Source organism: Sciurus vulgaris (genome assembly GCF_902686455.1).
Source record: "Sciurus vulgaris genome assembly, contig: HiC_scaffold_340_arrow_ctg1, whole genome shotgun sequence".
NCBI classification, from domain to species: Eukaryota; Metazoa; Chordata; class Mammalia; order Rodentia; family Sciuridae; genus Sciurus; species Sciurus vulgaris.
Genome location: NW_027632706.1, coordinates 31,793 through 59,227, shown reverse-complemented (window position 1 = coordinate 59,227; position 27,435 = coordinate 31,793). Strand labels below are relative to the sequence as shown.

Sequence of the window (27,435 nt, the reverse complement as noted above, 5' to 3'; positions counted from 1 at the left end):
TCATGGGGACTTCACAACCCACTCAATATCATTGGAGCTCCAATGTCAAGAGGAATGGAGCCCTTTTTTAGATACTTGTTAATATTGATGGCACCCCTCAAGAGATGCAGTGTAGTATTGGGTGAAGCATAACCACAACTCGGGTTGCAAGTTGCTCTCATGTTTACTGGGGATCTGGGAATTAATGCATTGTGCTTTGGATGGTAAGGATTGACACAAAACCACTCTTTGCAAGACCTCACACCGGAAGAAGGACATCAGAGACATTAGGCATATGGCACATTGGCAGTGGATAGAAACAAGTCAAGGATGAAAACGGATTTGACATTTTGCAAATGCTTGAGGAACGCTCTTCCTTCTCATTAACTGTATTAAAATGTTGGTTATTATGGAACCACTTCTCTTTTGATATTAAGGTTTTGACAATTTAACATCTTCAAACTTGAATATTCGAAGACCTTTTGGTGATTAGATTTCTGAGACTGTGGTGCACTCTTAATTCAGATAGCCAGGGATTAGAGTTGCATATGTCAGGATCAACTGGTTTAAATTGTAGGTCGTGGGGTAGGTGCTGTGATGTTAGGACAGCCTTTGCTCATGGTTATTGTGCCACAAAAAATAGGAATCAGCATACGTATATGTGGCTGTCCCTTGGGAGCTACAGAAAAGAGACAGGAATTTGCAAGGGCATTGATGTACTTTCAAGGGAAATTAGGGTCAGTGTTCATGGTTGCATACAGAATGAAAGGGAAATAGCTACTTCCTGTATTTGTAGTTTATGATGAGTCTGAATATATGTCGTGGAGTTTGTGGGTTGACCATGAACAATGGCGAGTTTCATTGTAGCAAGTATTCTACTTCCAGTCTGGCCCATGGTCTAATTGACAAGACTTCAGAGGAAAGTCGGGAGTTTTCTGGAAAATGGTGGATCCCAATGAGCAGTGCAACCCGAGGTACAGGGAAGTGAGTAACACCCCTGGCCATCTGATGCTGTCACAGGAACCCTGGGAAGGTCCAGGAAAACATCCAGAGCATAAATCAGGAGGGAAGTGGCCTGGATAAGTTCAGCTCTGCTCTCCCATGCCCTCACCTGCCATGGTGGCCCTCACTGAGGTGAGGAGAAGAAAACAGACCTTGCCCAGTGAATCCAACCCACTGCAGGACAGGAAGCAGGGGGTTGGGAACAGGCAGTGAGCAGAGCTGAGACACACTCAGACATGTGGGGCACCCCTTCTCTCACTCCCCAACCCAGGCACAGCATGGACCCTCCACCTCCTCCACCTCCTCCCACTCCCATGGAGAGCAAAGGCAGTAGCCACCTCCCATCACCTCCACCACCTCACACACCTGGGCATAGTGTGTACCCTCACCACCTCCATCACCTCACACCCCGGTACAGCAGGTGACCCTCCACCTCCAACACCTCCCACTAACAGGCACAGCATGGACCCTCACTTCCTCCATCACCTCACACCCAGGTACAGTAGGGGACACTCCATCACCTCCACCTCCCAATCCCAGGCATAGCGTGGTCCCTCACTGCCTCCATCACCTCACACCCAGGTACAGCAGGGGACCCTCCGACACTTCCCTGGACCCAGGTTTCAGAGGTCTCAGTCCATGGTAGGCTGACTCCATTGCTCTGGACCCAAGATGAGACTAGACATCATGCAGAAGGGAGTGATGAAGAAGAGCCACTGAGCTCCTGATGGAGTTAGAAAGCAGAGAGGAAGGGGCCATGGCAGGACACACCCTTCCAGGACACATCTGTGACCCACCTCCGGGCAGGCCCCACCCACCCCAGTGACTGCCCAGTCCATTGGATGAGGATGGAAGGATTAGGTCACAGCTGTCACAGTCCAATCATGGCACCTCCAACATGTCTGCATTAACAGGAGCATTGTGGGGACACCTCACATCCAAGTCATGACACAGCCACTGACAATATGTAAATGAGTGGACCTGGCTGTGTTCCAATAAAGCTTTTCATGGATGCCATTTTTATTTACTTACTGGAGTAGGGATGACCCGGGCCTTGTGCATGCTAGATAAGCATTCTACCACTGAGCTCAGTCCTCAATTTCCCAAATTGGAATTTCATCAAATGTGTCAAATGAAAGGCCCCCACACCATTAAAAAAGGGGGGCATTCTTAGCTGTGGATGGTAAAAAAAAAGAGCCTGTGTCTGGATGTGGCCCACAGGCAGCAGTCTGCTCTCCCCTGACCATGCCCAAGAGGCCCTGAGGGAACCTGGGTTAGGGCCAGTTCTGGCATGATTTCTGGATTCTGGTCCCCCATGAGGACTCAGTCAAGCCAGGGCTGCTCAGCAACAGGCAAGAAGGGCATGGCCTCTCTGCACCGGCTGCATGGACACCACCTGTCCCAGTGTTGAGGGCTCTGTGCTAGAATTCGCTCACACCTGCAAGGTCAGTGCTGGAGGGCCTTCACAGTCATTTTCTGACTGGTACTGAGCAGTGGAAACTGGGTGCCTCCTGCCAGGTGGATCTGGCTGGAGCAGGAGGGGGTGCCTCTGCACTGCTTTATCTCTCCTGCCCCTGTGGATCCTTCCACGGTCTGCTTCTTGCATGTTTTTCACACCTTCATGCTGTTCATCAGTGACTCTGCTGTTTAAAATGTAGCACACTGCAGAGGTATGAGTCAGCTACCACTTGAATCTGTGTCCCCCAATCACAGGGGCAGCTAACACCACAGGGAGGATGACACTGACTGCAGCAGCAATCAGGCCTGGGGCGGGGCCCTCGTGAGTGTGAGTAGCCACCGTCTAAGGGACCAAGATCTGCCTGGCCCTGCACCAGAGGCCGCCCAGCCAGGGAGCTCCTCCCACTGTGGGCTCTGTCACACCCCAGCTGTCGGCGCCTTGGACCTCAGTCTCCAGAACTGTGGAAAAGAAAGGTCTGTGCTTTATAAGCCATCCTGCCTGTGGCGCTTCATCACAGCACTGCAAACACGCAGGTCAGCTCCTGACCCCAAGGTCATGGTGAGCTAGATAAGCTTCAGACAGGCTTGAGTCTGAGTCAGTTGCAAAGGTGTCTCTAAACCTCAAATTGAGGTAGGTGTTCACTGGCTAAGGGGAAGGTTGTGAGCACAGACCACCGAAAACTGACCTGCTTTCCCTGGGAGCAGGTATCCACATTAGCTTATGTGATGTTTGGGGGGCTGGGTAGTTGTCTACTGGGAGAGTCAGCTACCTGTATTTTTAATGACATCAACAGGAGTGACCATGACATGCCGGACATACCCTTCCTCCCCTTGTTGGTCACATTGAAGGTTTGGCAGGTAAGACTAAACCCTGTGCCAAGAGGTGCTCAGATCAATCTGTGGTGTTGGTTTCCATCATTCCCCGCTCGGGTTACTCACATAACTGTCTGGTATGGGGCATAGAAAACTGCTTCCAAAAGATTCTTCACTTCAAGGGAACACATTTGCCAGCTCACAAACTCTGCTCCAGGTAGCAGCAAAACACCTCAGGCCTAAAACACCCACAGGACTCTGCTGGAAACTGGGCAGATGAACATTCTGTGCTGCTGGAAATATTCAAAGGGTTTGGAGCTCCAGACACACCCGACAGTGGTGGACACCAGGGTAACTCATCAGCCACAACACCAAATGCAGGCCCAGGCAGCCCTGAGGGTCAAGACATTTTCATTTCTGTTTCTGAGACAAGCTCTCATCTGAAGGAGAAGGGAGAAATACTAGTGTAATGATACTGAGTATCAGTCCATGGTCCCTCTTTTCATGGAAATATGTTCTTTGAATGGAAGCAGTTTCCCACCGGATACTAAGTTGTAAATATTAAAATCAGTATGCACTTTTGAATTCTTGTTTATTACACACAATAACACAAATAACTCATGAGGGAAGAGTAACAGAAATATATGAAACCTTTCACCAGTACCTAAGAATTGTAGACTGTTGGAAACTATGTCAAATTGTGAAAAATATATTTTATTCAATATATTTTTAATACCATTTAATAAAATAAAAGAAATTTCATGGGCAATCAATCACGGTGTGAGATCTTGAGGCTTTTAGTATATGATTCCTGAGTATATCAAGGGGGTAGAAAATTTTTTTATAATTTTTGAAAATTAACAGACCCAAAAATTGTGTTTCCTGTTAATATTGAGAAATACTGTTGACTTGATTAATTTCTCTTAATTCTTTAAAAGTATGTCTTATTGCTTCTACCAAAAGAAAAATTAAAGATGAATTACTAATTACTTACTTGTCTTCACCAACAAATGGAAGGTGATTGCAAAGGTATATACTCAAGTATCAAATTAGATATTATATGCCTTATTTAATGGGGTCAAGGTTACTCAGGTTTTTATACTTAAATAGGAGAAATATAGAGAAATAATATTAAATTGATTCAATGCATACAACTTTTGCAATATTTTGCAAAAACTGATGAGGTTAATTTATTTGAACATATTAAATATAACTCAGAATTTACACATACAACTGCTGTCAATAAAACTTGTAAGCGTGAATGCAAGTCCTGTAAATAGGCAGACCATTGTTAATGAAGATAAGAATTTCAGAAATAAACATTAAATGCTCAGTAAAAATGAAATACATTTTTTAGTGTGGAATATTGTTAAAATAGAAAATACATTGTTAAAATAAATATATATACCTATTCATGAAAACTGTTGTAAATCTTAATATCCACTATCTAGATATTTAACAAATTACAAAAGAACAGACACTAGAACAGATAATGAATTATTAATACTATTAACCTACATAGTTAGGGAGAATATATGGCCTGGGTGGGAAATATGTACACTGTCTTCAGTGTAGTGATTATATCTGGAAATATGGATTTTTAAGTTGTATCAAATGAAAAGATTTGACAATGTTTAAAAATTTAATAATAATTATTACCTCTTTTAAAATTATGCATACACACTATGCATGCTGACACCCATCCTGTTATTCTCTATGCTTTTTTTTATCTTTTTTGGCTGGGGGTGGGCACCAGGGTTTGAACCCAGGGCACTCTTCACTGAGCCACGCCCCCAGCTCTGTTTTGTATTTTATTTAGAGACAGGGTCTCACTGAGTTGCTTAGCATCTTGCTGTTGCTGAGGCTGACTTTGAACTCATGATCCTCCTGCCTCAGCCTCTCTAGCTGCTGAGATTACAGGCATGTGTCAGCATGCACCAGCTTGCATGAGTCTTTTTTGGACATATGCTTTGATATTATTTATTTTTTGTGAAATAAACAATGGAATGCCTAATGGGGTGGCTAGTTGGCTAGTGGATGGTAGGTATATGTGTAACTTATGCTTTTTTCAATATTGAATTATTTTAAATCTAGATGTACATATATATAATGCATCATTTATAACATGTTTTGTATCATACATATTGCACATACATTGCAAAAGGCAGATTAATTGCTCCCAAAAGATGTCTGAATAATTTAGGGTTCTCCAAAGAAACAGATTTAGAGTGGTGAATTGCCTCATATGAGTAGGAAGCTTGAGCGTTTCCTTGATCTGATGTCTGCAAGTGGAGACACAGGGCCATCAGTGGTATAATTCAAAGTCTTGGAGCTGCAGAGCCAAAAGTAGACTGTTGGCTTGGAAGACCTAAAACCAAGAGTGGAGGAGACAACTTTCTTACCTCAAGCAATCAGGCAGAGTTATTTGAACCTTACTTCAACTTTTTGTCCTACAGCAGTCCACACTTACCCACCATTTTACTTTCCATTGTTTCAATTACCCACAATCCACCAAAGTAGTGTGAGTACAGAGCAATTGTGATACTTTGAGAGGGGCAGAGAAAATCTACACTTGCACAAATTTTATCACAGTACATAACTATAATTGATCTATACTAGTGAATTAGAGCCTCTTACTCTGCTTATTATAGTAATTAAAATTTATTATATAGATGTATGTGTGCAAAACTACATTGAAAATAGCTAGGATTTGTTATTGTCAGCAGTCCCAGACATGTGCTGGGGATCTTGAAGCATATTCCCTGTAGATAACAGGGACTATTATATTGGTCTTCATTGGGTTGGATGATACTCTCTAACCCTGTGGAGCACCATAAAAAATTGACCTGCTTGGAAGTATAACATGAATAATGTATTTTGCCTAACTTCTTTTCTCAAAATTCCATCTGTTTATAAGAATTACTGCCATTTGTTATCCATTGACAAAGAAATTCACTTTGTTGTCAGTACCACATGGAACATTTTGTAAAATAGACCATATTCTAGGGCACAATGAAAATTTTAGCAAATAAAAACAAATTAGAATTATTTTCTTCCTATCAAATTGTCATTGATTGAAATCTAAAATCAACAAGGTTTTTAAAGAGAAAATACTCTATCACCTGAAGATTAAATGATGCACTTTTAAAGAAGACCAGAATTTGCAGAAGAAATCAGGGGAGAAATAAGGTCTTAGACAAAAGTGATAACACAGAGAGAGAATATATCAACATCTGTGAGACAGTGTGAAGGCAGTTCCAAGAGGAAAGTTTATAGCACCAGGTTCCTATATTTAAACACAATAGAAAAATACAAAATTAATGTTCTAATATACACCTCAAAGCTGTAGAAAAAGAACAAGTTAACACCAGAATCAGTAGAAGACATAACACCAATCAATAAGTACTATTCACTACCTAAATAGAGTTAAGGTCAAGAATCACAGGAATACATCATGAATGTACAAAATGTATCTGATAAAATGAAGCACCCACTCATGTTTAAAATACTAGAGAAACGAGGGAGTGAAGAAACATTTCTCATCATTGTAAAGTGAAAAACCCATACCAACATCATACTGAATGGAGAAAAACTAAAAGAATTTCCTCTGAAATGAGGAACATGTCCAGCAAGTCTGCTCTCCCATTTCTATTCAATAAAGTCCTTAAAGCTCTCTTTCATCAGGAAAGAGAATAAAATTAAAGGGATACAGAATAAGAAAAGGAGAAGTTAAATTATTTATTTGCTAATGGCATAATCCTCTATTTAAGAATACACCAAAAATTCCAACAGAAGACTTCTAGAACTGATCAATTAAGCAACATTAGCAGGATATGAGAGCAGGACAAATCAAGCACGTTCCTTTATTCCAATAATGAATCTGTGGAAAAAGAATTAGATAAACTATTCTACTCAAAATGAGGTCAAAATAACAAAAAATAAAGGAACTTAGGAATAAATGAAACCAAAGGGGTGAAAGACTTCTACAGTGAAAACTATAGAGGCATACATTTTTTTAATGTGTTCATTTCTGACCACTCTGGGGAAGATCAGTAAGAAGCTGCCAGACCAGCTCTGGGGTTGCAACCCTGTGGAGATGTCAGGGATGGAAGGTACCCAAAGCCTCCCCTCCTGATTATCCTGACCATTTCTTACTCATTCCTTCTGTGCACTACAAAACTCATTGTTAATAGAATCCAAAGATAAGAGCAATTCTACGTTGGTGCAGTTTACTTTTATGTAACTAGTACGAGATGGTTTGACATTTCCAAGTCCCAAATCCCATGTGCTCCTTCTCTACTTTGTTCAGCAGAAACCATGAGGAGATTTGAGGTGTGTAGGCAGGTGGTAGTGCAGCCAGCCACTGCTGCAGGCTAGCCATGTCTCACTTCCCTACACGTGGAGTTTGGAGATGATATGTGCTCCAGTATCTTCTCAGATATGACTTTTCCAACAGCTGCCACCTGCCCTCTCCACATATTTCAGGGAAGGGCCTGATGACTGGGAGAGGGATTCCTTCAATGTTACCAGTTCACAGTAAGTCATGTCTACACTGGCTCAAGGGGAGAATCTCCACCCACACTAGAAGAAGCGGAGTGAATCTCTGGTCACACTAGGTCAAGCCAATTGAGTGCTCATCTACAGTGGCTCAAGGGAAGTATCTACCCTGAATAGGAGAGAGAGGCTCAGTGGTCCAAGATGTGCAGAGGATGGCTCCCATGCCCCTGCTCTTACCCTGAGGCACTCTCTGTATGTTTTAAGCAAACTTTTATATTTTTTAGTCTTTGAACATCAATTTTATTATATAAAAAAGGAAGCAATATTTAAAGAAACATTGCTATCATCCTTGGAGCATGGGGGAAAGGACAGAGAAGTGTAGGGCAGGGGCAGTGTCTCAGGGGAAACAGATTCTTATTTCTCTCACAGGTGGGGGCAGAGGATACTCCTGATGTCCAGGTGGATCCAGAGATGATCCTGGCTGAAACCCATGTGGAGAAGCCTGAGCCAATATGCACACCTGGCTCCTGCAGTTGTTTAGAGTCTATGTGACTCATGCTCATCTTGTGATGTAAGAATCTACAGAACATAGGCTCTCTGACTGGCCGCCCATTGGTTTTATCTGTCTCAGGTCTGCATTTATACTGGAATTGCCCAGTGTCTGAATCTAGCACATTCAGTTCTCCCTGGATAAGAGTCACTTTTACTGACACACAGCATATAAAACACAGTTGTTAAATGCAGGCAGTGGTCTACCTTGTCACACTCCTGCAGACTTTGCTGTTGTCCTGAGTTTGCCTTTTGATGGAATATCAGGAGAAATTCCTGCTATCTGCTGGTGCAATGTCCCTGAGGATCATCCTGGATTTGAGCATGTAGGACTCAGGTCAGACAGGAAGGTAATCCAGGGAGCAGAGGTCTTTGCATGCAGGGAGTGGACATCAATGAGTCAGGCTTAACCTTCTGATAATCTTCTGCCCTGACTGCTTGGATTCCACAAGGAGTTGTTGTTCATAGGACACGGAGAAGGTATGGAGTGCACAGTCACTGGCACACTTATTTGGTAGAACTGGGAAATTGGAATGATCCATAGGTCATAGTTGAGGCCCAACACTCTGATCCACAGGCTAACCCTGGAAAATGCAGTCTTGCCTCTGGTGCATGTGGGACTGGAGTATCATCTGATAACCATTGCATCATCGAACTTTCTATTGGCTGGACACTCAGGTGTCGTGTGAGTTATAACCCATGTCAAACAGGACTGTTATTATTCTGGGGTCTGGGTGTTTGGGGAGTTGTTCAATAAGTTGATGGGCTGAATACTCCTCACCCTCACTCAGACATAGGTGCTGAAGGATTTAATCTAATGCAGTCAACTTCATGGAGGTTCTTGGTCAGAATTTTGTGGATGAGCCATCATTTTTGGATGGGAGCATGATCAGGAATGTGGTATCTTGCTTCCTTGATCTGTGTCACCAGCTCCCAAAGATCTTCATAAATGGGTGTCTCCATGACTATAGAAAGTACAGAATGACACTTAGACTCCAAACATCCTTTGGGGTAGGTTGAGTCTTATATTCTTCCTGCTGGATGATATCAGGTATATGGTATAGGAGAGTGACCTGGAACCAGATCAGTTGCTGCTCAGGTGTGAACTTCATGCATATGCCAATATTAAGGAGTTTGAGGTTTTCTCTAGCATCCACCATGATGTTCTTGACTTCAGGTCTCAGAGCATGATGCCCTTGTGGCAGTTGCCTATTGCACACAAGATCTGCCTGAACATTCTCCAGGCATCCTCCTCTTGCATGCCATCAAGCTGGATGTGGTTAAATAGCTGTCCTCCATCACCAGCATGCTCCATCATGATATAGATATGTTTACCTATTTCAGTAACCTGAAATAGCTGGGTCACATGGGATGCTCCAGGTCCATCACCATATTCAGTTCAGAGTGGACTGAGATGTTTCCTTTATCCTTTGACAGGTCTTTTACCACCACCTCTGTCCCAGTGAGGAAATGGTGGGCTAGTTTCACCTGGAAACACCCACCACACCCAATGACCCTCAGAACCTCATAACAATCCCTGAAGGCTATCTCATCACAGAAGATGGTCCCCTGCAACACTACAATAGACTGCTCTTTCTACCCATCCTAAGCAGGAGCACCAACTAAGGATGCTACATGAAAAGAAAATACAAGCCAAAACAACATTGTAATTACCTTGTAGCACCATGTAGAGCAGATGCCATCTACTCTGAGTAAGGAGATACCTAGCAAACACCTTGGGGCCACTAGGATTAAGTTCATACACCTTGAGTTCCCATTGGTCTCTGCAGTAAAGGGAGTTATGGTGATGGGGGAGGAGTTTGAGATTTGGAGAAATGGGAGAGAGAAATGGGGTTTGGAGTCCCTGCCAGTTAGTTTTGTACTAATTTTTCTTTTGTGTTAGCAAACTGCAGTGGTATTGTTTATAGAATATCAGGATCAAAGCAAATGCCATGCAAAGGATTCTTATTTACAGTCAGTGTGAATATAGAGCTATGATATTTATTTCCTGTCACTTTTGCTTATTTCTAATGCTTAATTTAGACTTGATTCTCCTTGGTTGAGTATCCTTTTAGTGAGTTTCATCCCTCTGCTGGCTCTGATTCTTATTTTTTCTTCAGGCATAAAATATTTCATTGAGTAAGCTTTGTAGTGCACTCTTCCTGGTTATATAAATTATTTTATATTTGACATGGAAGGTTTTTATTTCATTTTCAATTCTGAAAAATAATTTTGCTGGATATGTTATAAATAATTCCAAGCCCTCCCTGCTTTTATGGCTTGGACTATGAAATCATTTGAAATTCTAACTGGTTTATCTCAAAATGTGACTACCTTTTTTTATCTTGAGGCTTTTAACATTCTAACCTTCGTCTGTATATAAGGCAGTTAATTATAACATGTCTTGGAGAGGATCTTTAGTGATATTGCCTATGAGGGGTTCTATGAGAATCTTGAATTTGGATTTCCATCTAATTCTTAATGTTCTTAAAATTTTCTGATATTTATTGAAAAGTTTGTACATTCTTGTATTGTGTATTTTGGTGCCTTCCTGTGTGACAGTTATTCTTACCTTTGTTATTTAAGATTTCTTGAATATTCTGGTTTGGTCTCTTAACATCTTTACTGTTGCCTTTATTTTTAAGATTGTATAGTATGAAAAAATCTTCAGCATCTCTAACAGTTAGAGATATACAGATCAAAACTAATCTAAGATTTCATTTCAATCCAATCAGTATGAGAATTATCAAGAAGACAAGCAGCAATAAATGTTGGCAAGGAAGTGGGGATAAAGGTATACTCATACATTGCTGGGGGGATGCAAATTAGTGAAACCATTATGGAAAGCAGAATAGAGATTCCTCCAAAAACTTGGAATGGAACCACCATTTTATCCAGTTATCCCACTCCTTGCTTTATACCCAAAGCACTTAAAATCAACACACTAGAGTGACACAGCCATTTCAATGTTCATAGCAGTTCAATTCACAACAGCTCAACTATGGTATCAAACTAGATGGCCTTCAATAGAAGAATGGCCATTCTTCTATTTAAGGTCATCTAGTTTGATACCATATATATATATATGTATATATATATATATATGATGGAATATTACTCAACTTTAAAGAAAAAGGAAATAATGACACTTACCATTAAATGGATGGAGTTAGAGAATATCATGCTAAGAGAAATAAGCCAAACCCAAAAAACCAAAGGCTGAATGTTTTCTCTGATTTGTGGAAGTTAATTCACAATAAGGGGGTGATAGGGTAGAATAGAGTTAGTTTTTATGAGGTAGAGGAAATGAAGGGGGAAGGGCTATGGGGGAAAGAATGATAGCAGAGGTGATCCTGCAATATGTATAATCAGAAAAATGAGAGATTACACACTATTTATTATGTATGATCTATCAAAATGTATAAATGCATTCTATTGCCATGTACAACTATTTAGAACAAACAAAAGATGAAAAAAGCCTATTACTTAAAAAACAGATTATATACTTTGTCTTCCAGGTCTGAGAATCTGTCTTCAAAGTGGTCTAGTTTACTGGTGATGTTTTCCACTAAATTTTTGGTTTAATTTACTGATTCTTGCCAGAATTTCTGTTTGGTTCTTTTTTAGAATTTCTCTTTTTAAAAATCTTCTTTCACTTCCTGTATTTTCTAATTCCTTACATCATCTTTTAGTTCACTGAATATTTTAGCTATAAACTTTCAAAATTCTCAACATTTCCTTTACTGTGGTGTCAACAGGATCAGTTGTTGATGTGTTGTGGACTGCTTGGGGTGGTTGGTTTACTTGCTTTTTCATACTATTTTTGTGTGTACCCATCTTCTGGAATGATTATTACTTTTACAGGTCTTTTCTTTTCTTTTCTTTTTTTTAGTACCAAGGATTGAACCCATGAGTGCTTAAGCAACAGTGAGACTCATCCCAGGCCTGCTTTTTTTTTAATTTTGAGACAGAGTCTCCCTAAGTTGCTTATGGTCTCAGTATGTTGTTTAGGCTGGGCAGGAACTTGTGATCCTCCTGCTAAACCTCCTGAGCCACTGACCTTCCAGGCATGAGGTTCCTTTTATACAAGAGATAATTTAGTTAGCTTTTTTGTGTAAGTGCCCTGGACTGGGCGAATATCCATGTATTGTTACTTCCACTCACCATGTGTCATCTGCTTTTCCCAATTTCAGCATTACTGACAGAAGATACTAAACTCGATTTACTACAATTGATTCAGAGCAAACTCATGCACTAGTAAAAGTTACAGCACAGGGGATGAAGAAAAAATTATCTGCTCTTTCCATACACTTGGAATAAAACTGTAGTAACATTATGGAATAGATTGAGAAATGAATTATTAACAATAGTAAAATTACTCTTACATTATGTAAGTGATGAAAATAATAGACTTAAAAAGGGCATGAAAAAATGAAAGAGAAAAGGAAAAATAGAAATGAATAATCCAAACCAAATTAAAAAGTAGAAAAAGATGGATGGAAGGATTTGTTGGTAGCAGTTAATATTAGAAGGAAAAGAGTGACTAAGAGGAGCAAGTGTAAATCTGACCTAGAAAAGCAAAAATAGAATGGTTTCCAGTTACTCTTTTAAAATATTACAAGAATACAGTCAAATGAGTTGAGGATGTAATATTGATGAAAGGTGAACATTTATTGATTTGAAATAAAAAGTAAAAAAAAAGATCAAAATTGACATTAGAGCTACATATAATAATCCAGGCCAAAGTGAAAAAAAATGTTCTTATTGAGTCTTGCTTGTGTGGATTTCATCAGGATTTGGGACCTTTAGAACATGCCCACCAACATTCAGCTTTAAGTCTATGTTTCTCTGGGCATGGCAATAGTGATCACACCAGCTCACTCTAAAACAATTCTAGGAAAGTCCCTCCAATCTTTGCTATATCTAGGTACCTATGAGCTTCCTGTCAGTTTGGAAAAGAGGATGTGTAATTTTCTGTGACTAAGCTGCCCGATTATACCCTGTTAGGAGGTGGTGTCTTCTGTGCCCTCCTGAAGAGAACTCCATGTATCCAGTGCTGTCAAATCCAGGGTGTGGTACCCAGTGGATATTTTGAAAACTATAAGGTGTGGCAGTGTAAGGTGGAGGTATTTTGCTTGATGTGATGCTGGGTGGCCCATGGGGTGGGGCGGTATATGGCTGCTGCCCTGTGGGGTGCACAGGTCACCACTCAGTACACTTGAGCCTGGGCACAGTGGGAAGTGGATGGTGTTCATGGGGTGGTGCAATGTAATTCCCTTTGTGACATGGAGTGTCCAATATGCATGAGGTTTTCCACTGTCTGGTGTGGTTATCCTCAGAAATGACCTTTTCTGCGTCCTTGATGGTGCTGAATCTGGGTGGCAGCTGATACTGGCAGTCAAGGAGCTCAGAAAGGACTTCTTGCACTTCACAGAGGATTCTTGGACTTGTATCAGAAGGCATCTGATCTGGTTTCATTCAACTTTACCTGAGACAACACTGCAAACCCCCCTAGAGGAGGAACTCTCCTACAATGGGACGTGGAGGCTTGCACCTTGATTTCAGCTTCTAGAGCCTTCCCCACCACCTCATTTCCTAAACCTCCACCAACTCCTGGGTGGAGGAACCTGGGGCTGACTGAACACCTGTGGCCACATAGGTGCTGTCCATCACCCAGGTAGGTGGAGGTTTCCTGATCTGCCCAGTCAGCAACCATCCAGCCTGCTCTTCCATAACCTGAGCAAGGTAGCTGAAACTGTCTGCATAGGTTCCAAGCGAGCTGCGCATGCGCACTGCACTCAAGGCACTGTCACGAAGGGTTGCTAGGTAACCATTCTTCCATTGTTGATGGATAACTGAGACTGAGTGGTTCAGCCCCCACTCATAACTGACTGCTGAGCGGTTCAGCCTCTACTTGATGGCCACTCATTGGCGACACTAGGTGAACTCTTCTGGGTTTCAGAAGTGTTGAATCACCCCAGTGCAATGAATGGGGCCTTGGAGGCCTAGCCATGGCCTCTAAATTAATCAGAGATTCCCAAAAACTATCCTCAGGTATAAAGTTCCCTCCAGGATCCACAGGGCTGCATGTTTGGGCAATGTGGACAAAGTGAACTGTATCCTTGCTTATGGGAAAGAAGTGGATAAAAGAGACAAGAAGAACAGGTAATAGGGTGGGGGTGGCAGGGGCCCTAGGGACAGGGTGCCTACCTGGGAAGATGTAACAGAAGCCACCTCCTTCCTGACTGGGACCAGGGGGAAGGAGGGAAAGGGAGGCCAGCTCTCATTTCACCAGGATGGTTGACTTTCCCACCCTCACAGGCACCTCAGCACCTGGGATCTAGAGACCTTGGTGATATCTGGCAGTCTTATTGAGTAGCAAAACAAACTGTTAGTCTTCCTTCTGGTCACTTAAAATTGTCCTAGAGAGCACTTGATTGACTATTTAAAAGTGATTTAAATCATAAAATTATGTACACAGAATTTTATTTTTAATGTAAACATTTTTAAAAGCATGTTATGTACAGTGTAGTAAAGTATAGCAGGAGGCAAAAACATTTCCCATAATATAGCAACTTAAGGGCAAAAATAATTCTTTGAATACAATCTGCAGTCCATTCACATCAATGTAAACCTATGGATATGTGTTCTCTACTGAGGCCCTTACAAGGACATTTTGAAATGGCAAGATGGCTCCTTGTCCTTTCTGGTTTTTGTTTCTAATGTTATTTCACCCTAGCATATATAGGGGTGCCAATTTCACTCCTCAATAGATTTTCCTTATTTCTTTTATGCTCCACTTGTACTCATTCATCAACTTCTGAACGGTTACTCAGTGTTGTCTTGCAACCAAACATCTTCATAACCAGATTTGTCAACATGTCTGAATTACCTGCAAGCCCTGCACTAATTACTGTTAGTTCCCCTGAGAGAGACTAGAATTCACTGGAAGCTTTCACACTTAATGAAGGAGCAAACACATTGAGATTTTTCAATGCAGTCATGGGTTTCTGTTGTGCAAAGGGTGGCATGGTGGCTGCCCTAGCCAAAGCTAGGCACTGAACCCCCTCCTAGGGCCTCCTCTCAGTGTCCTTTGACCTCAAGGAGGTCAGGACTACACCCTGGAAGAGGAAACCCTTACCTGAGTGGGGGCCATTACTAGGGCAAAATGGACTGCAGTGGTGACACAGCCTGTCTCCTGGACCTTGAGGCCAACACAGGTGCAGAAATGGTATACCTGTCATTCCACACCTAGTTCCACCTGGATGGAGCATTGCTAACTGCAACTCTAAAATGCCTAGGATGCTAGAATCCAGGGACTCTCAACATTAGCCCAACTCAGTAGGACCAGAAGGCCCGGGTACTGCATGGTAAAGAACAGGCCCCTGGCAAAGGCCACCCATGATTGTGGGGTGTGGCAAGGAAGCCTAATGCTGCTGACTTTGGTAGGTGCCTGGCAGTGTTTGTTCACAACCCCAGGAAGGACTTCTTGCACTTCACTGAGGAATTCTTGGATTGGCACCAGGAGGCTTTTGTATTCATTCAGCTCTACCTGGGTGGTAGGTGCAAGCACTGCTTGACTTTGCACAGCAAGGGGAACTCGCCTGCAAAGGAATGGTCTAATGGGCCTGCAGGCTTACACCTCCAGTTTTACTTCCAGTTCAACCTTACCTCCCAAACCTCTGCCTACTCCTGGAGTGGAGGAGCCCAGTGCTGACTGGAATGCAGGTGGCAGGCCTTCCAGGAAATGTTGACCATACTGGCTACACCAATACTGGTCATTCTGCATAGCGGGTATGGGGGTTTCTTCATCATGTGCTGTAGCATGCTGCTGGACTGGCAGCCTGGAAAATCATGAGTGGAGGAGAATCACTGAACAGTTGTACAGGGACCTCTTTTAGGCTCACTGTAAATCCTGAGGTTCTCTTGAAAAATAGTTGAGCTTTTCAAGACCTCCCTGAATGTCACTGATTTCCAGTCGATCATGATGTGTTATATCTCAGAGATATTCATAGTATTTACAGGGAGGCTGGAGTCACTTTGAGCACTAAGGTTGAGCACATACAGTGTCATTGCCCTCTGAGTTCTACAAGCTCACTTGTGTTCAGCAGTATTATTTGTGAATGACCATTCTGCCCTTGAAAGATAGGAGACCTCAGAGCTGCCTTGTTGGGATGCTGTGGCAGACTAGGTTGGCTCACCTATTGGATTCTTTAGGTGGGGAAAAGTGCTCTCTGATGTCCTAATGAATCTTCTTACTTTCCTAGGACCCCACTCCATTATGCCAGTGCCTATGGACACTCAGAAGTGGTGGCCCTGTTAATAAAGAAGCAATGCAACATTGAAATTTCTGATAAGAACTACAAAACACCACTTATTAAGGTACATACACTAGTCGCCTAGGGTTTCTGCAGGAGGTAGGCTTGAAATGCTTGAATAAAAAGTGTTTAATATATTTTAAATATAACTAATTTGTGAACCTTGTGAAATGTTTGGCTTGCATATCTTGAATTTATCGTACATTTCTTGTTATAATGTCAACAGGCAGTAGAACACCAGCATGATGAATATGTAGAAATTCTTCTAAATAATGGCGCCAATCCAAATGTTCAGGACATTGATGGACACTCTCCTCTCCACTGTGCCGTCTTTTGTCAGACCACAGCAATGGCTGAAAACCTGCTTTTACACAACACCAATATGGAATTACAAAACAAGGTACACATCTTCTGATTTTATTTCTAGATTGTTTGAAATATTTATTTTAATAGTGAGATATGTAGTGTCCATTTCCATATTTAGAAACTTAAGCACTCACTGCAGGAAAATGTGTTGAAAACAATGAGCTGTGGAAGACTTCACTTTAAGTACTAAAACTATAAGAGAAGGATTAGAAGGCACAGCTTTCTTGTATACACCAATTGCAAATATTTGTGAAAACACTGAATTTTTAAAGGTAAAACATTTCCTGTTTCCAAATTATGTTTTGCACCCAAGCTTTTTTCTAAGTAGTGCAAAAACAAAATAGGGAAGCAAATTTTGCTCTGGAAATAAGCTGTATCTTAAAACTCAAACAAAAGTATTTCACAATAAATAGTGATCTCATTGCTGTGGAAAAAGGTACATAAGAGTTAATTATCCCACTGTGGTAAGGCTTGAGCAGGAACAATGGAAAAGTGGAGAATGTAAACCATATTCAGGCCAATGTGGAAATTAGATAATTAAGGGAAAATAGTAGGATGAGTTTATTTTTTGTAAATCTTCTCCCAGTTACTGTATATGGATGAGGTGCTAGTCAATTTGGGGAATAACAATGATTAATTTAGGAAAGGAAGATGCAGAGTTGCAAACATGTCCAAAGAGCAGTTTTAGGAGGGTTGCATATGAAACCAAGCTGCATTTTGAATTTACTGGTCCATATTCTCTCACTGCCTAGGAAACTTACATAGAATCTTTGATAAATGCCTGTCTCTTGGTTTTGTTTTTGTTTTGCAACTGCCCAAATCATAAAGGGATTCATCCCTGTAAATGAGAGATTAGATGAAGAGATGATTATCTGCTCCTCTAGTTCTTTACTAGAATAGTATCTCAAAGTGACCTGGGGAAGATTTTAACAATTTAGAAACCTACACTCTTCTTTGGAGGTTTACACTCAGTAAATCCAGTAGGTTCTAGTCATAGATATTGACAAATAAATCCTGAGATTCCCACCCAACTCCTAGATACTTATCACTAAATCGAGAAGTGTAATATAGAAATTCCCAGATCTCTGAAACTGAAGAAATATCTGGGAGAATTGGAGTTTGACTTTCTTCCAATCTCCGCTTTTTGACAATATTAGTTTAACTGACAGTTTTTTGTTCTCTATTTCCATGACTGGGAAATTAAAATAAGTAGGATTAGTGATACATTTTTGGCTTACAGAATACATTTTTCCTTCCAACAACAGTAATCATTCACCATTATTTAAAATGTGTTGAGAAATTTTTGATGGCTAGTCTTTCAATAAGCAAAGACTGACCTTTTAAGAATTTTATGTTTCTGTTACCATTTAGGTTATTGGGTCAACAAATGCTGACTTTACGAGTGATTTTCTTTGTTAGAATAATAGCAAGTATTGAACAATTTTAGTAGCGGCTGGATGGTAGACTGTCTCAGTAGATCTGTTGTGTTTCTGGAGCTGCAGCTTCATCAGCTTAGCAGCTTTAAAAACAAAACCATGTACTAAGACCATAGAGGGGGATCCTCTTAATAACTTAGTATCAGCATTCCTATGCAACTAAATCTTATTAAAATAATAGTCTGGGAAAACAGTAAACAAATGGAGTATTAGGTCATAGATGGTGCTGGAAAAAATTTTTAAATGAAGATATGAATTTTTTGTATTACATTTTAAGACATCATTTTTGGCTGAAAAAATTGTATTCAAGAAAGGAAAGATTTTGCATGCAAATACTTGCATTGTACGTGACGATTTGGAATATCCACATCAAAGATAAAATCAAGAGCTTCAGACTCAATGTAACCCATGGATATATTTAATTTGTCTTCATTCATTGAATCAATATTTAAAATGCAAGTGAGTTAGTGTTTTTCTTGATGGTAAAATCAATCCACATATATCAATATAAATTTTTGTTCATTCATAATATTTTTGAAATAATAACTTTAACTTGCAATTAAAATGGAACCAGAGTAAAACAGAACCTAAAATGTACATGTGCATTCTGATAGTGATAATAATGATAAACCACGGTTATCATTATAAGTGAGAATATATTTTGTGTTGAGCTTTCTAACAGGTAATAAAGTCAGCTTTCATTTAATAATGGAAGTAAATGCAGGGAACAATTAGAAATGAAATGAAAGGTATTTGAAGCCTCCTTCAATTCAAAACCCATTTCCTTAGTGACCCACTTGTATGAGGAGTGCCTGATATTGGTATCTGGGATCCTAACACCATAAATAAAATCAAGAGGGTTAGTACTACATGGAGGAAGATTTCTCCTTATTGGAAAGCTTTTAGAGCTGTCCTCATTCAACTCTTATTTCCTCCAGTGTGAATGTTTGAGGCACAAAAATTGGTCCAATTCGTATTAATAATGGCAAAGGACTTTGTTAAATATTATACTTCATTATAATATTTCCCTGAGAATGGATCAAGGAATCTTCATGATGAGGTTTGGTATTTCTTGAAAAGTACACATTTTTTGAAAAACAGGTGGATAATCTGCACACTAAGAAAGAGTATTTAGCTCATTAATTCCAACAATACTTAAATCCTTTACCTCTTATGTTTTGGTGTTGGGGTTATGGAGATCAAAGACATAGTTCCTGTCCTCAAGAAGTTCTTGGTTTAGATGGAAGCTGCAAACACACAAATTTAAGGTCCTATGATACTATGATAGAGGCCAAGATTTCTGGAACCTGGTAGGTCTTTTATAAGATTTCTGCTTCAGTTGAGAAATTAGGTGAATAATTTGTTGTTTCCTAGGATGGGCACACACCACTGTTACTTGCGATGAAGCACAATAAACAAGTGGCAGAACTTCTCATTCAGAATAAAGCAAATATACACATAGTCAACAAGGAAAACAGGTAAAATGGTGATATTTTTTGAAATTTAATGGAATGATAATAATCATTGAAGTAAATAATATTAGATTAATGGGAAGAAGAACATTAACTTATAAATATTGGGATGAAGTGAATCATATGAACACAAATCACCTTTTAGAAAAGTAATTATTGGGATAAGGTAATACAAATAACATTATGTAGTACAATTTAGATTTTATTATAATATTGGTTGATGTTTTTCATTTGTAATTTGAGTTTATTGGTCATAACCTCAATCCATTAGCCAAAGGAGTTTCACATTAGTTTCATCAGTTTTATATAGTATGGGCTTTTATTTTACTTTTTCATTCAATACAGAAATGCTTAACCCTTCAGCATATTTCAACTTCTACTCCTTTGTATATTTTCTTTAATAGTGTGCTCTATTGAACATAAGTAGGCATTGAAAATCATTTACTTTTGGATGACCCTTTGCTTTAAACTTTTTTTGAAGAAAGTGGATTTTTGGTTATTTCTGAGTATTAAGTGCTATTGCCAGATTATGCTCAATTCCTCCTTTTGATTTCTAACATATTTTGATGAACCTGAGCAAAGGGAAATAAAATAGCTTTAGTGTTATAAATATTTGCTAATAAACATAAGTCATAAGTGGGTGAGAAGGACTCAAGTGATAGGTATGGATTCAGACATGACTGATTTGGATTCCTACCTTTGCTAATTGTGAGCTGTGTCACCTTGAAAGAATTACTCATCACTAAATATGTTTCTTGACATGAAAATGTGGAAAATATAAGCTTGAAGAATGGTTGGAAGACTGTGTAAATTACATCAGTTTCAGTGCTTAGCAGATGCTTATCATCATCAATATCTGAAACTGTGATGACTATTATCATCACCATATTTATTCCTATTGTTAAGCCAGCAAATAACTTTTACATATTTGACCTTTTTAGGTAACTGAGTTATAACATATTACATTAGACTAGGGAAAAATGGATTATCCTTCAGTTAAATCTTTACCTATTTTAGTTAAATGACCTTTTCATAGTTATTGTCCATCAAAGGACTTTAAATTTGCAACTTCTGCCATCTAATACCCCATTGGGACAAGAGATTTCCTGTTTGGGTTTTCTATTTGACTTGAAGGCAATATGTAAAGATGAATACTTTAAGATACTTATGTGTGTTAATATATGTAAAGATTTAGTTCTACACAACCAAATTCAAAAAATATATCAAATTATCTGTTTAAATAACTTTTAAAGACAATTCATCATTTAAAGTATTTAAGGGTGTAATTATCTCTTTCTTATTTTAGAACAGCCCTCATGCTGGCTGCAAAATATGAAGCAAAACATGTAATTGAGATGCTTTTTCATGGAGGTATTGATGGCTTAGCAGAAGATCATTCTGGAAAGAAAGCATTATCCTATGCCCTTGCTAGTGGTTCCAATGTGTAAGTGTCTACATTAAATTACTAATTAAATCGAGGTTCAAAATTTTTACAATTATATTACATCTTACACATCAATGAGATTTCATAGTTCAGATATGTTTGGAATGCAGTGACTTTGTCCTCTTCCTCAGTCTGGACCCCTACAAATGTCTAGACTAGTTAGAAGGAGAAATGTGTGCAGGGTGTATTTTAGGACCTCTCTCTCTCTCTTTCTTTTTCTTTTTTTTTTTTCTTTTCTTTTTTTTTTTTTTTTTTTTTTTTTTTTTTTTTTTTTTGTTGCTAGAGGTTGAACCCAGGGTCTCAGGCATGGGAGACAAGAACTCTAGCACTGAGCTACAGCAACCAGTCCCTGTCTCAAGATTTTTAAATTCTTTATCCTTAGGAATCCCAGCAATATCCATTACATTCCAAGTATAACCCCTGCATGTGGGGCACAAATAGCATCATATCTTTGATTTTTATTTTTGACTATTTGGGTCTTGCAATGTCAGTTTACCAGAAGATATCCTAATTTTTGCTGGGAAGTAGCAATTTGAATTTCTCTGAGGAGTTTATTATGTTTAAGAAAGAAAATTTTCTTTCACCAGAGGGTGGGAAAAAAGAACTTTTCAATCATTCTTTTGTTTCTGTTAATTCTGTTGCTACAGTGTTGCAATTAGAAGTAGTCCTGCAGTCTGATAATGATTAACTTTACTACTACATTGTCCTGACTGACCCAGATCCCTGAGTCTTCATGGTAATACCCAATTACAATTAAAAGTTATATTTTTTTCCTTTCACATACAGCCATTGTTTCTTAATGGGCACTCTGTTTTTGTTCAAGATTCCTAGCTTTATCCACCCCACAGTGAGCACACTGATCCTGCCCTTCAGTTTTACAACCTTATGTGGAGCTCACATGCTGGCCTAGACCTTCATGATGAGTGCTCCTTTGAGGCTTTTGTTTGTCATTTGGCCAACACATATCATTTGGCAATATTCAAAACTATGGGATATCCTCAAAAAATGTTACAGGAAGAGTTGAGAGTTCCCTTTTATCTTTTCTAACAGATGTGTACCACAAAGCATCATTATATCTTATGAAGCACAGTTTCTTTGGTTGTGGGAGGCCCCAGGTTAAAGTTTTCCAGTGAGGTTGCCAACTTTTGATTGATACCTCATGTGATTTTTATCCCTGCGAATGAAAATTTACCCAGGTACTAGGATCTGTTTCTCATTTTACAGAATATTTCAATTCTTTCTCAAAAGGAAGACATTAAACAGAATTCTCAGAAATTAAAGTAGATTCATTGCATTTAAAAGAGCTAAGCCTCATTATGACACATCAGTATCCATGTATAAAAAAGGGTTGCTTCTTTCAAGTTAGCTAGAAATCGACATGGAATTTAAGCCTCACTCTGAACAAAGATCTGCTGTAATAGTAATAGTCCAAGTGCAGTGATTGATTAGTTTCATTATAGAGGATATTTATGTCTTTCAATTATATTTAAAAATAAATTGAGTTATAAATTTTTAAATAGGTGATTTGTCCTAAATAAGACAGGACAGAGAATTTCACAGCCCATGGCCCAAATTAAGACTCATTAGCATTTGTTAACAATTGTAATATTTGATCATTAGAATCTGTGAAAAATTGGATTTTACTCAGGTTTCAAACAGAGTTCAGCATTAATGTACAAATTATTCCATTACTTTACTGTTGGGACTAATGACACGTTAACTAACTCAGGCTGACTCCTTACTCCCTGGTGAGTGAGCAAGATCAAAGCTTCAAAGGCGGTTTCAATAGTTAATGATGATAAATGGTACCACCATTAGGGATTGGTTAACAACAGTTCCGTGAACATGATCAGCTTGCGCTTGCCATATAGTCCTATGAGACTCTTGCCTGCGTGAACACCCCATTCCTTGCTGACCTTTAAAGTGGTTTCTGCCTAGCCTCCACCCTACATAAAAGCTGTGTGACTTCCACAATAAATGAGTTCCTGCTGTGATGAGTCTCCCTGACATGTCTGATTATCCCCTGCCAGGAGGGCTGGGAGTGGGTGGTCAGTCAGCCCTACCTATCCCGGTCTGACCTTGTTGGGGAGTGTCCCCTTCCCTTGTCACTAGTCGAGAAGAGCAAGGGGGCTTAAGACCCCAACACTTTACTATTTCTCTCAGCATGGTTCATATTCTCTCATTAAATCTTCATAACAACCTGGTGAACTAAAGCAGTACAATCCTTATATTTTAGGAGGATAATTTGAGTTAAGTGAAATGATTTGTGTAAGAACAAAGAGCTATTGGTTGTAGAGAGAGGACATCTTCTGAATTAAGCATACTTTCCTTTATGTCAGGCTATTCTAGGTAATGTCTTGAGTCTTGAGTAGGTGAAATTCACTTCACCTTACTTCTTTCTTCTTTGGTTACAACTTATGGGTACAGTGACTGTGCTTCAACCCCAGCTACTTGGGATGCTGAGGCAGTTGGATCACATGAGCCCAGGATTTCAAGATTAGCCTGGGCAATGTGGTGAAACCTTATTCCCAAAACAAAACCAACACCCCCTCTCCAAACAACATAAAAATAACTGTAAGGTTAATAACCTGTAGAGAAAACTTGCTCATTTGAAATATATGGGGTCAAGTACTGATATTAGGTTTGATGCTATCTAAAATACTTTTCACAATATGTTTGATTAGTATTTCTCTTATTAGCATTGATACTAATTTCATTACTTTTTCATAAACTGTAATAGGAAATTAATTTTGGATCTTACTAAGGAAGTATATGAACATATTAAAACCAGGAAAGCAGGTAAGATGTTTTAAAAAATATATTTTTACTTGTAGATGAACACAATATTTTTTTTTTAATCTGGTGAAGAGTATGGAACATAGTTTCTCTTGATAGTGAATTACTCTGAGTGTTCCTACCCTGTATAAGAAAGTATGATCACAAAGGAGTGTCAACAAATCAATATGTATATGGCATTCATATTTTTCTTAATTTTCTTCTTAATATCCTGTAATTTAGAATTATTTTATTGTAGAAAATTTAAAAGCTGAAACTTATAATCTAAAATTTAAATCTGTTTTCTGAAAAAATATTTCATTAATTAAAATTTAGCCTCAGAAATATTACCTTTAGGCTCTTCGTAGGCTTCGCGCTGCTGCGTCTGGTGGCCTTCCACCTGGGGCTCCTCTTCGTGTGGCTCTGCCAGCGCTTCTTCCGCGCCCTCATGGCTGCCAAGAGGAGCTCCCGGGCCGCCAAGAGGAGCTCCAGCGCCGGGCGGCGAGGCCGAGCACGTCCGGGCCTTCCACAAACAGGCCTTCGAGTACATCTCCATTGCCCTGCGCATCGATGAGGACGAGAAAGGACAGAAGGAGCAAGCTGTGGAATGGTATAAGAAAGGTATTGAAGAACTAGAAAAAGGAATAGCTGTTATAGTTACAGGACAAGGTGAACAGTGTGAAAGAGCTAGACGACTTCAAGCTAAAATGATGACTAATTTGGTTATGGCCAAGGATCGTTTACAACTTCTAGAGAAGCTGCAACCAGTTTTGCAATTTTCCAAGTCACAAACGGATGTTTTTAATGACAATACTAACTTGACATGCCGAAATGGACATCTTCAGTCAGGTCTTTCAGGTCACCACAGAACACCGAGTTGCAGTGGTTTGTCAATGGTTTCTGGAGGAAGACAGGGTCCTGGTCCTGCAGCTGCCATTCATAAGGGTACTCCTAAAACAAATAGAACAAATAAGCCTTCTACCCCTACAACTGCTCCTCGTAAAAAGAAAGACTTAAAGAATTTTAGGAATGTGGACAGCAACCTTGCTAATCTTATTATGAATGAAATTGTGGACAATGGAACAGCTGTTAAATTTGATGATATAGCTGGTCAAGAGTTGGCAAAACAAGCCTTGCAAGAAATTGTTATTCTTCCTTCTCTGAGACCTGAGTTGTTTACAGGGCTTAGAGCTCCTGCCAGAGGATTGCTACTCTTTGGTCCACCTGGAAATGGCAAGACAATGTTGGTGGGGGAAGGTGAAAAATTGGTGAGAGCTCTTTTTGCTGTGGCTCGAGAACTTCAGCCTTCTATAATTTTCATAGATGAAGTTGATAGCCTTTTGTGTGAAAGAAGAGAAGGGGAGCATGATGCTAGTAGACGTCTAAAAACTGAATTTCTAATAGAATTTGATGGAGTACAGTCTGCTGGAGATGACAGAGTACTTGTAATGGGTGCCACTAACAGGCCACAAGAGCTTGATGAGGCTGTTCTCAGGCGTTTCATCAAACGGGTATATGTGTCTTTACCAAATGAGGAGACCAGACTACTTTTACTCAAAAATCTGTTGTGTAAACAAGGAAGCCCATTGACACAAAAAGAACTAGCACAACTTGCTAGAATGACTGATGGATACTCAGGAAGTGATCTCACAGCTCTGGCAAAAGATGCAGCACTGGGTCCTATTCGAGAACTGAAACCAGAACAGGTGAAGAATATGTCTGCCAGTGAGATGAGAAATATTCGATTGTCTGACTTCACGGAATCCTTGAAAAAGATAAAACGCAGTGTGAGTCTTCAAACCTTAGAAGCATACATACGGTGGAACAAGGACTTTGGAGATACCACCGTTTAAAGAAATGTATTTGTAAGCCTGCAGAACATTTTACTTAGCAAGAAAGAAACACATGATCTTCAATGAACAGTTACCAACTACTACAGAAACTCTTAAGTTTACAAACTCTTCAAAGTCTTAAAATTATTTGTGCTCCAGACTTGAAGATGAATGTGACAACAAATAAAGTACACAACATGAATGGAATATTTTGTTGTTTAAGGCCTTCTTGCCTTGGATGTTCATGGTTATTTCAATGGGCACTGTAAGGTAGAGCACAAGAAAAGCTGATTCTGGTCTTCTTTACCAATATAATTGTAATGTAAATAATAATTTGTATATTGTGTTGCAGATGAAAGTATTCCAGAGACAGTGAATGGTAGAAGACACAGAGCCTTTGGTTGTTTGTCTTGTTTTTTTCTTACAGTAGTAATTTTTCCTATTTTTCTTTTCCTAATGTCTTAACTACCAGTGATTGGAATATCAAACATTCTTGTTTCTTTTTTTGTTTGTTTGTTCCTTGTTCTTTTCTTCTTAAAAATCCAGTGTGCCAAATGAAACTTTTCCTAACAGCAATAGGGAAAAGCTAGTTTGAGGCTTTTTTCCTTCACAAATCTACAAACATTACACAGTTGTTCTATTCTTTTTTACTTTTTATTTTTCTATTACATTACTGCCAAACAATTTAGAAAGCAATAGAGCAACAAAGGAAATCTGGTAAAATAGAGGTTTGGCTTACTCTGTCATGTAACATGTAGATCAGTCTTCATATATCTACAGGTTTTTTCCTAAAAGGTCAAAAATTTATTGTGGACTGTTACCTTATTCCAGATGAAATTTATTTTCTGGTTGAATTATTCTGATACTTAAGAGAGCCAATTTTAACTGCTATAAAAGTGGCTCCAGTGAGAAAGAAGGGAAATACTGGGAGCTAAGATGTTTCTAATTTATTGCTTATTACTTACTGTTTACAGAATAATTATAAACCTGTAGAACTATCATCTTTTATTCTTAATAATTATGACTCCCTTCACTGAAACTTACAATACTGAATTTTTATACACTGCATACATTTTATAGGTTTCTTGTGCTTACTTTATTAAGAAGTTCTGGTCTGTTGATTAACTTGTTTCCCCAAAATGTACAGTAATTGTTCTTGTTCGTATAAATATGCCTGGACTTTTATTATATGTCATTGTAGAAAGTAGAGACTCATATCATGGCCTTTTAAATATTAAAATAAAGGCAAATGGGTGTTTGCCCTTAGTTTACTGGTTAAGTTTGTTTACAGAATTTTTCTTTGGTGCTTAAAGGATGCTATGTAGAATGTCATGGTGAAAAGAGTAATTTTGTAGTAGTAAAAAGACTTTTCATTTAGGAAAGCCATTTTGAAAGAATACATAAAAATACAATTGCCCCTACTAGACAAGAATTTTATAATGAAGATTATACATTCTCCTTAATTTTATTCTTCAATTTGTTAAAGATTTGTAT

At 39.2% G+C, this 27,435-nt stretch overlaps 1 protein-coding gene and 1 long non-coding RNA gene across 2 annotated transcripts; both read left to right on the top strand.

Annotated features, from left to right (window-relative positions):
- Positions 1-2,698: 2,698 nt before the first annotated feature.
- Positions 2,699-19,825, top strand: LOC306652624. Its single transcript, XR_013761498.1, has 4 exons — positions 2,699-2,913; positions 16,566-16,680; positions 16,843-17,016; positions 19,793-19,825. It is a non-coding gene; the product is annotated as an uncharacterized lncRNA (long non-coding RNA).
- A 932-nt stretch (positions 19,826-20,757) lies between these two features.
- On the top strand, positions 20,758-27,220 carry LOC306652623 (spastin-like; the record flags this gene model as incomplete). Its single annotated transcript, XM_079125415.1, is given in 4 exon segments — positions 20,758-20,831; positions 21,197-21,334; positions 24,467-24,601; positions 24,603-27,220. Coding segments are annotated over 4 exon segments (1,707 nt in total). The 3' UTR covers positions 25,963-27,220.
- Between the last annotated feature and the right edge of the window lie 215 nt (positions 27,221-27,435).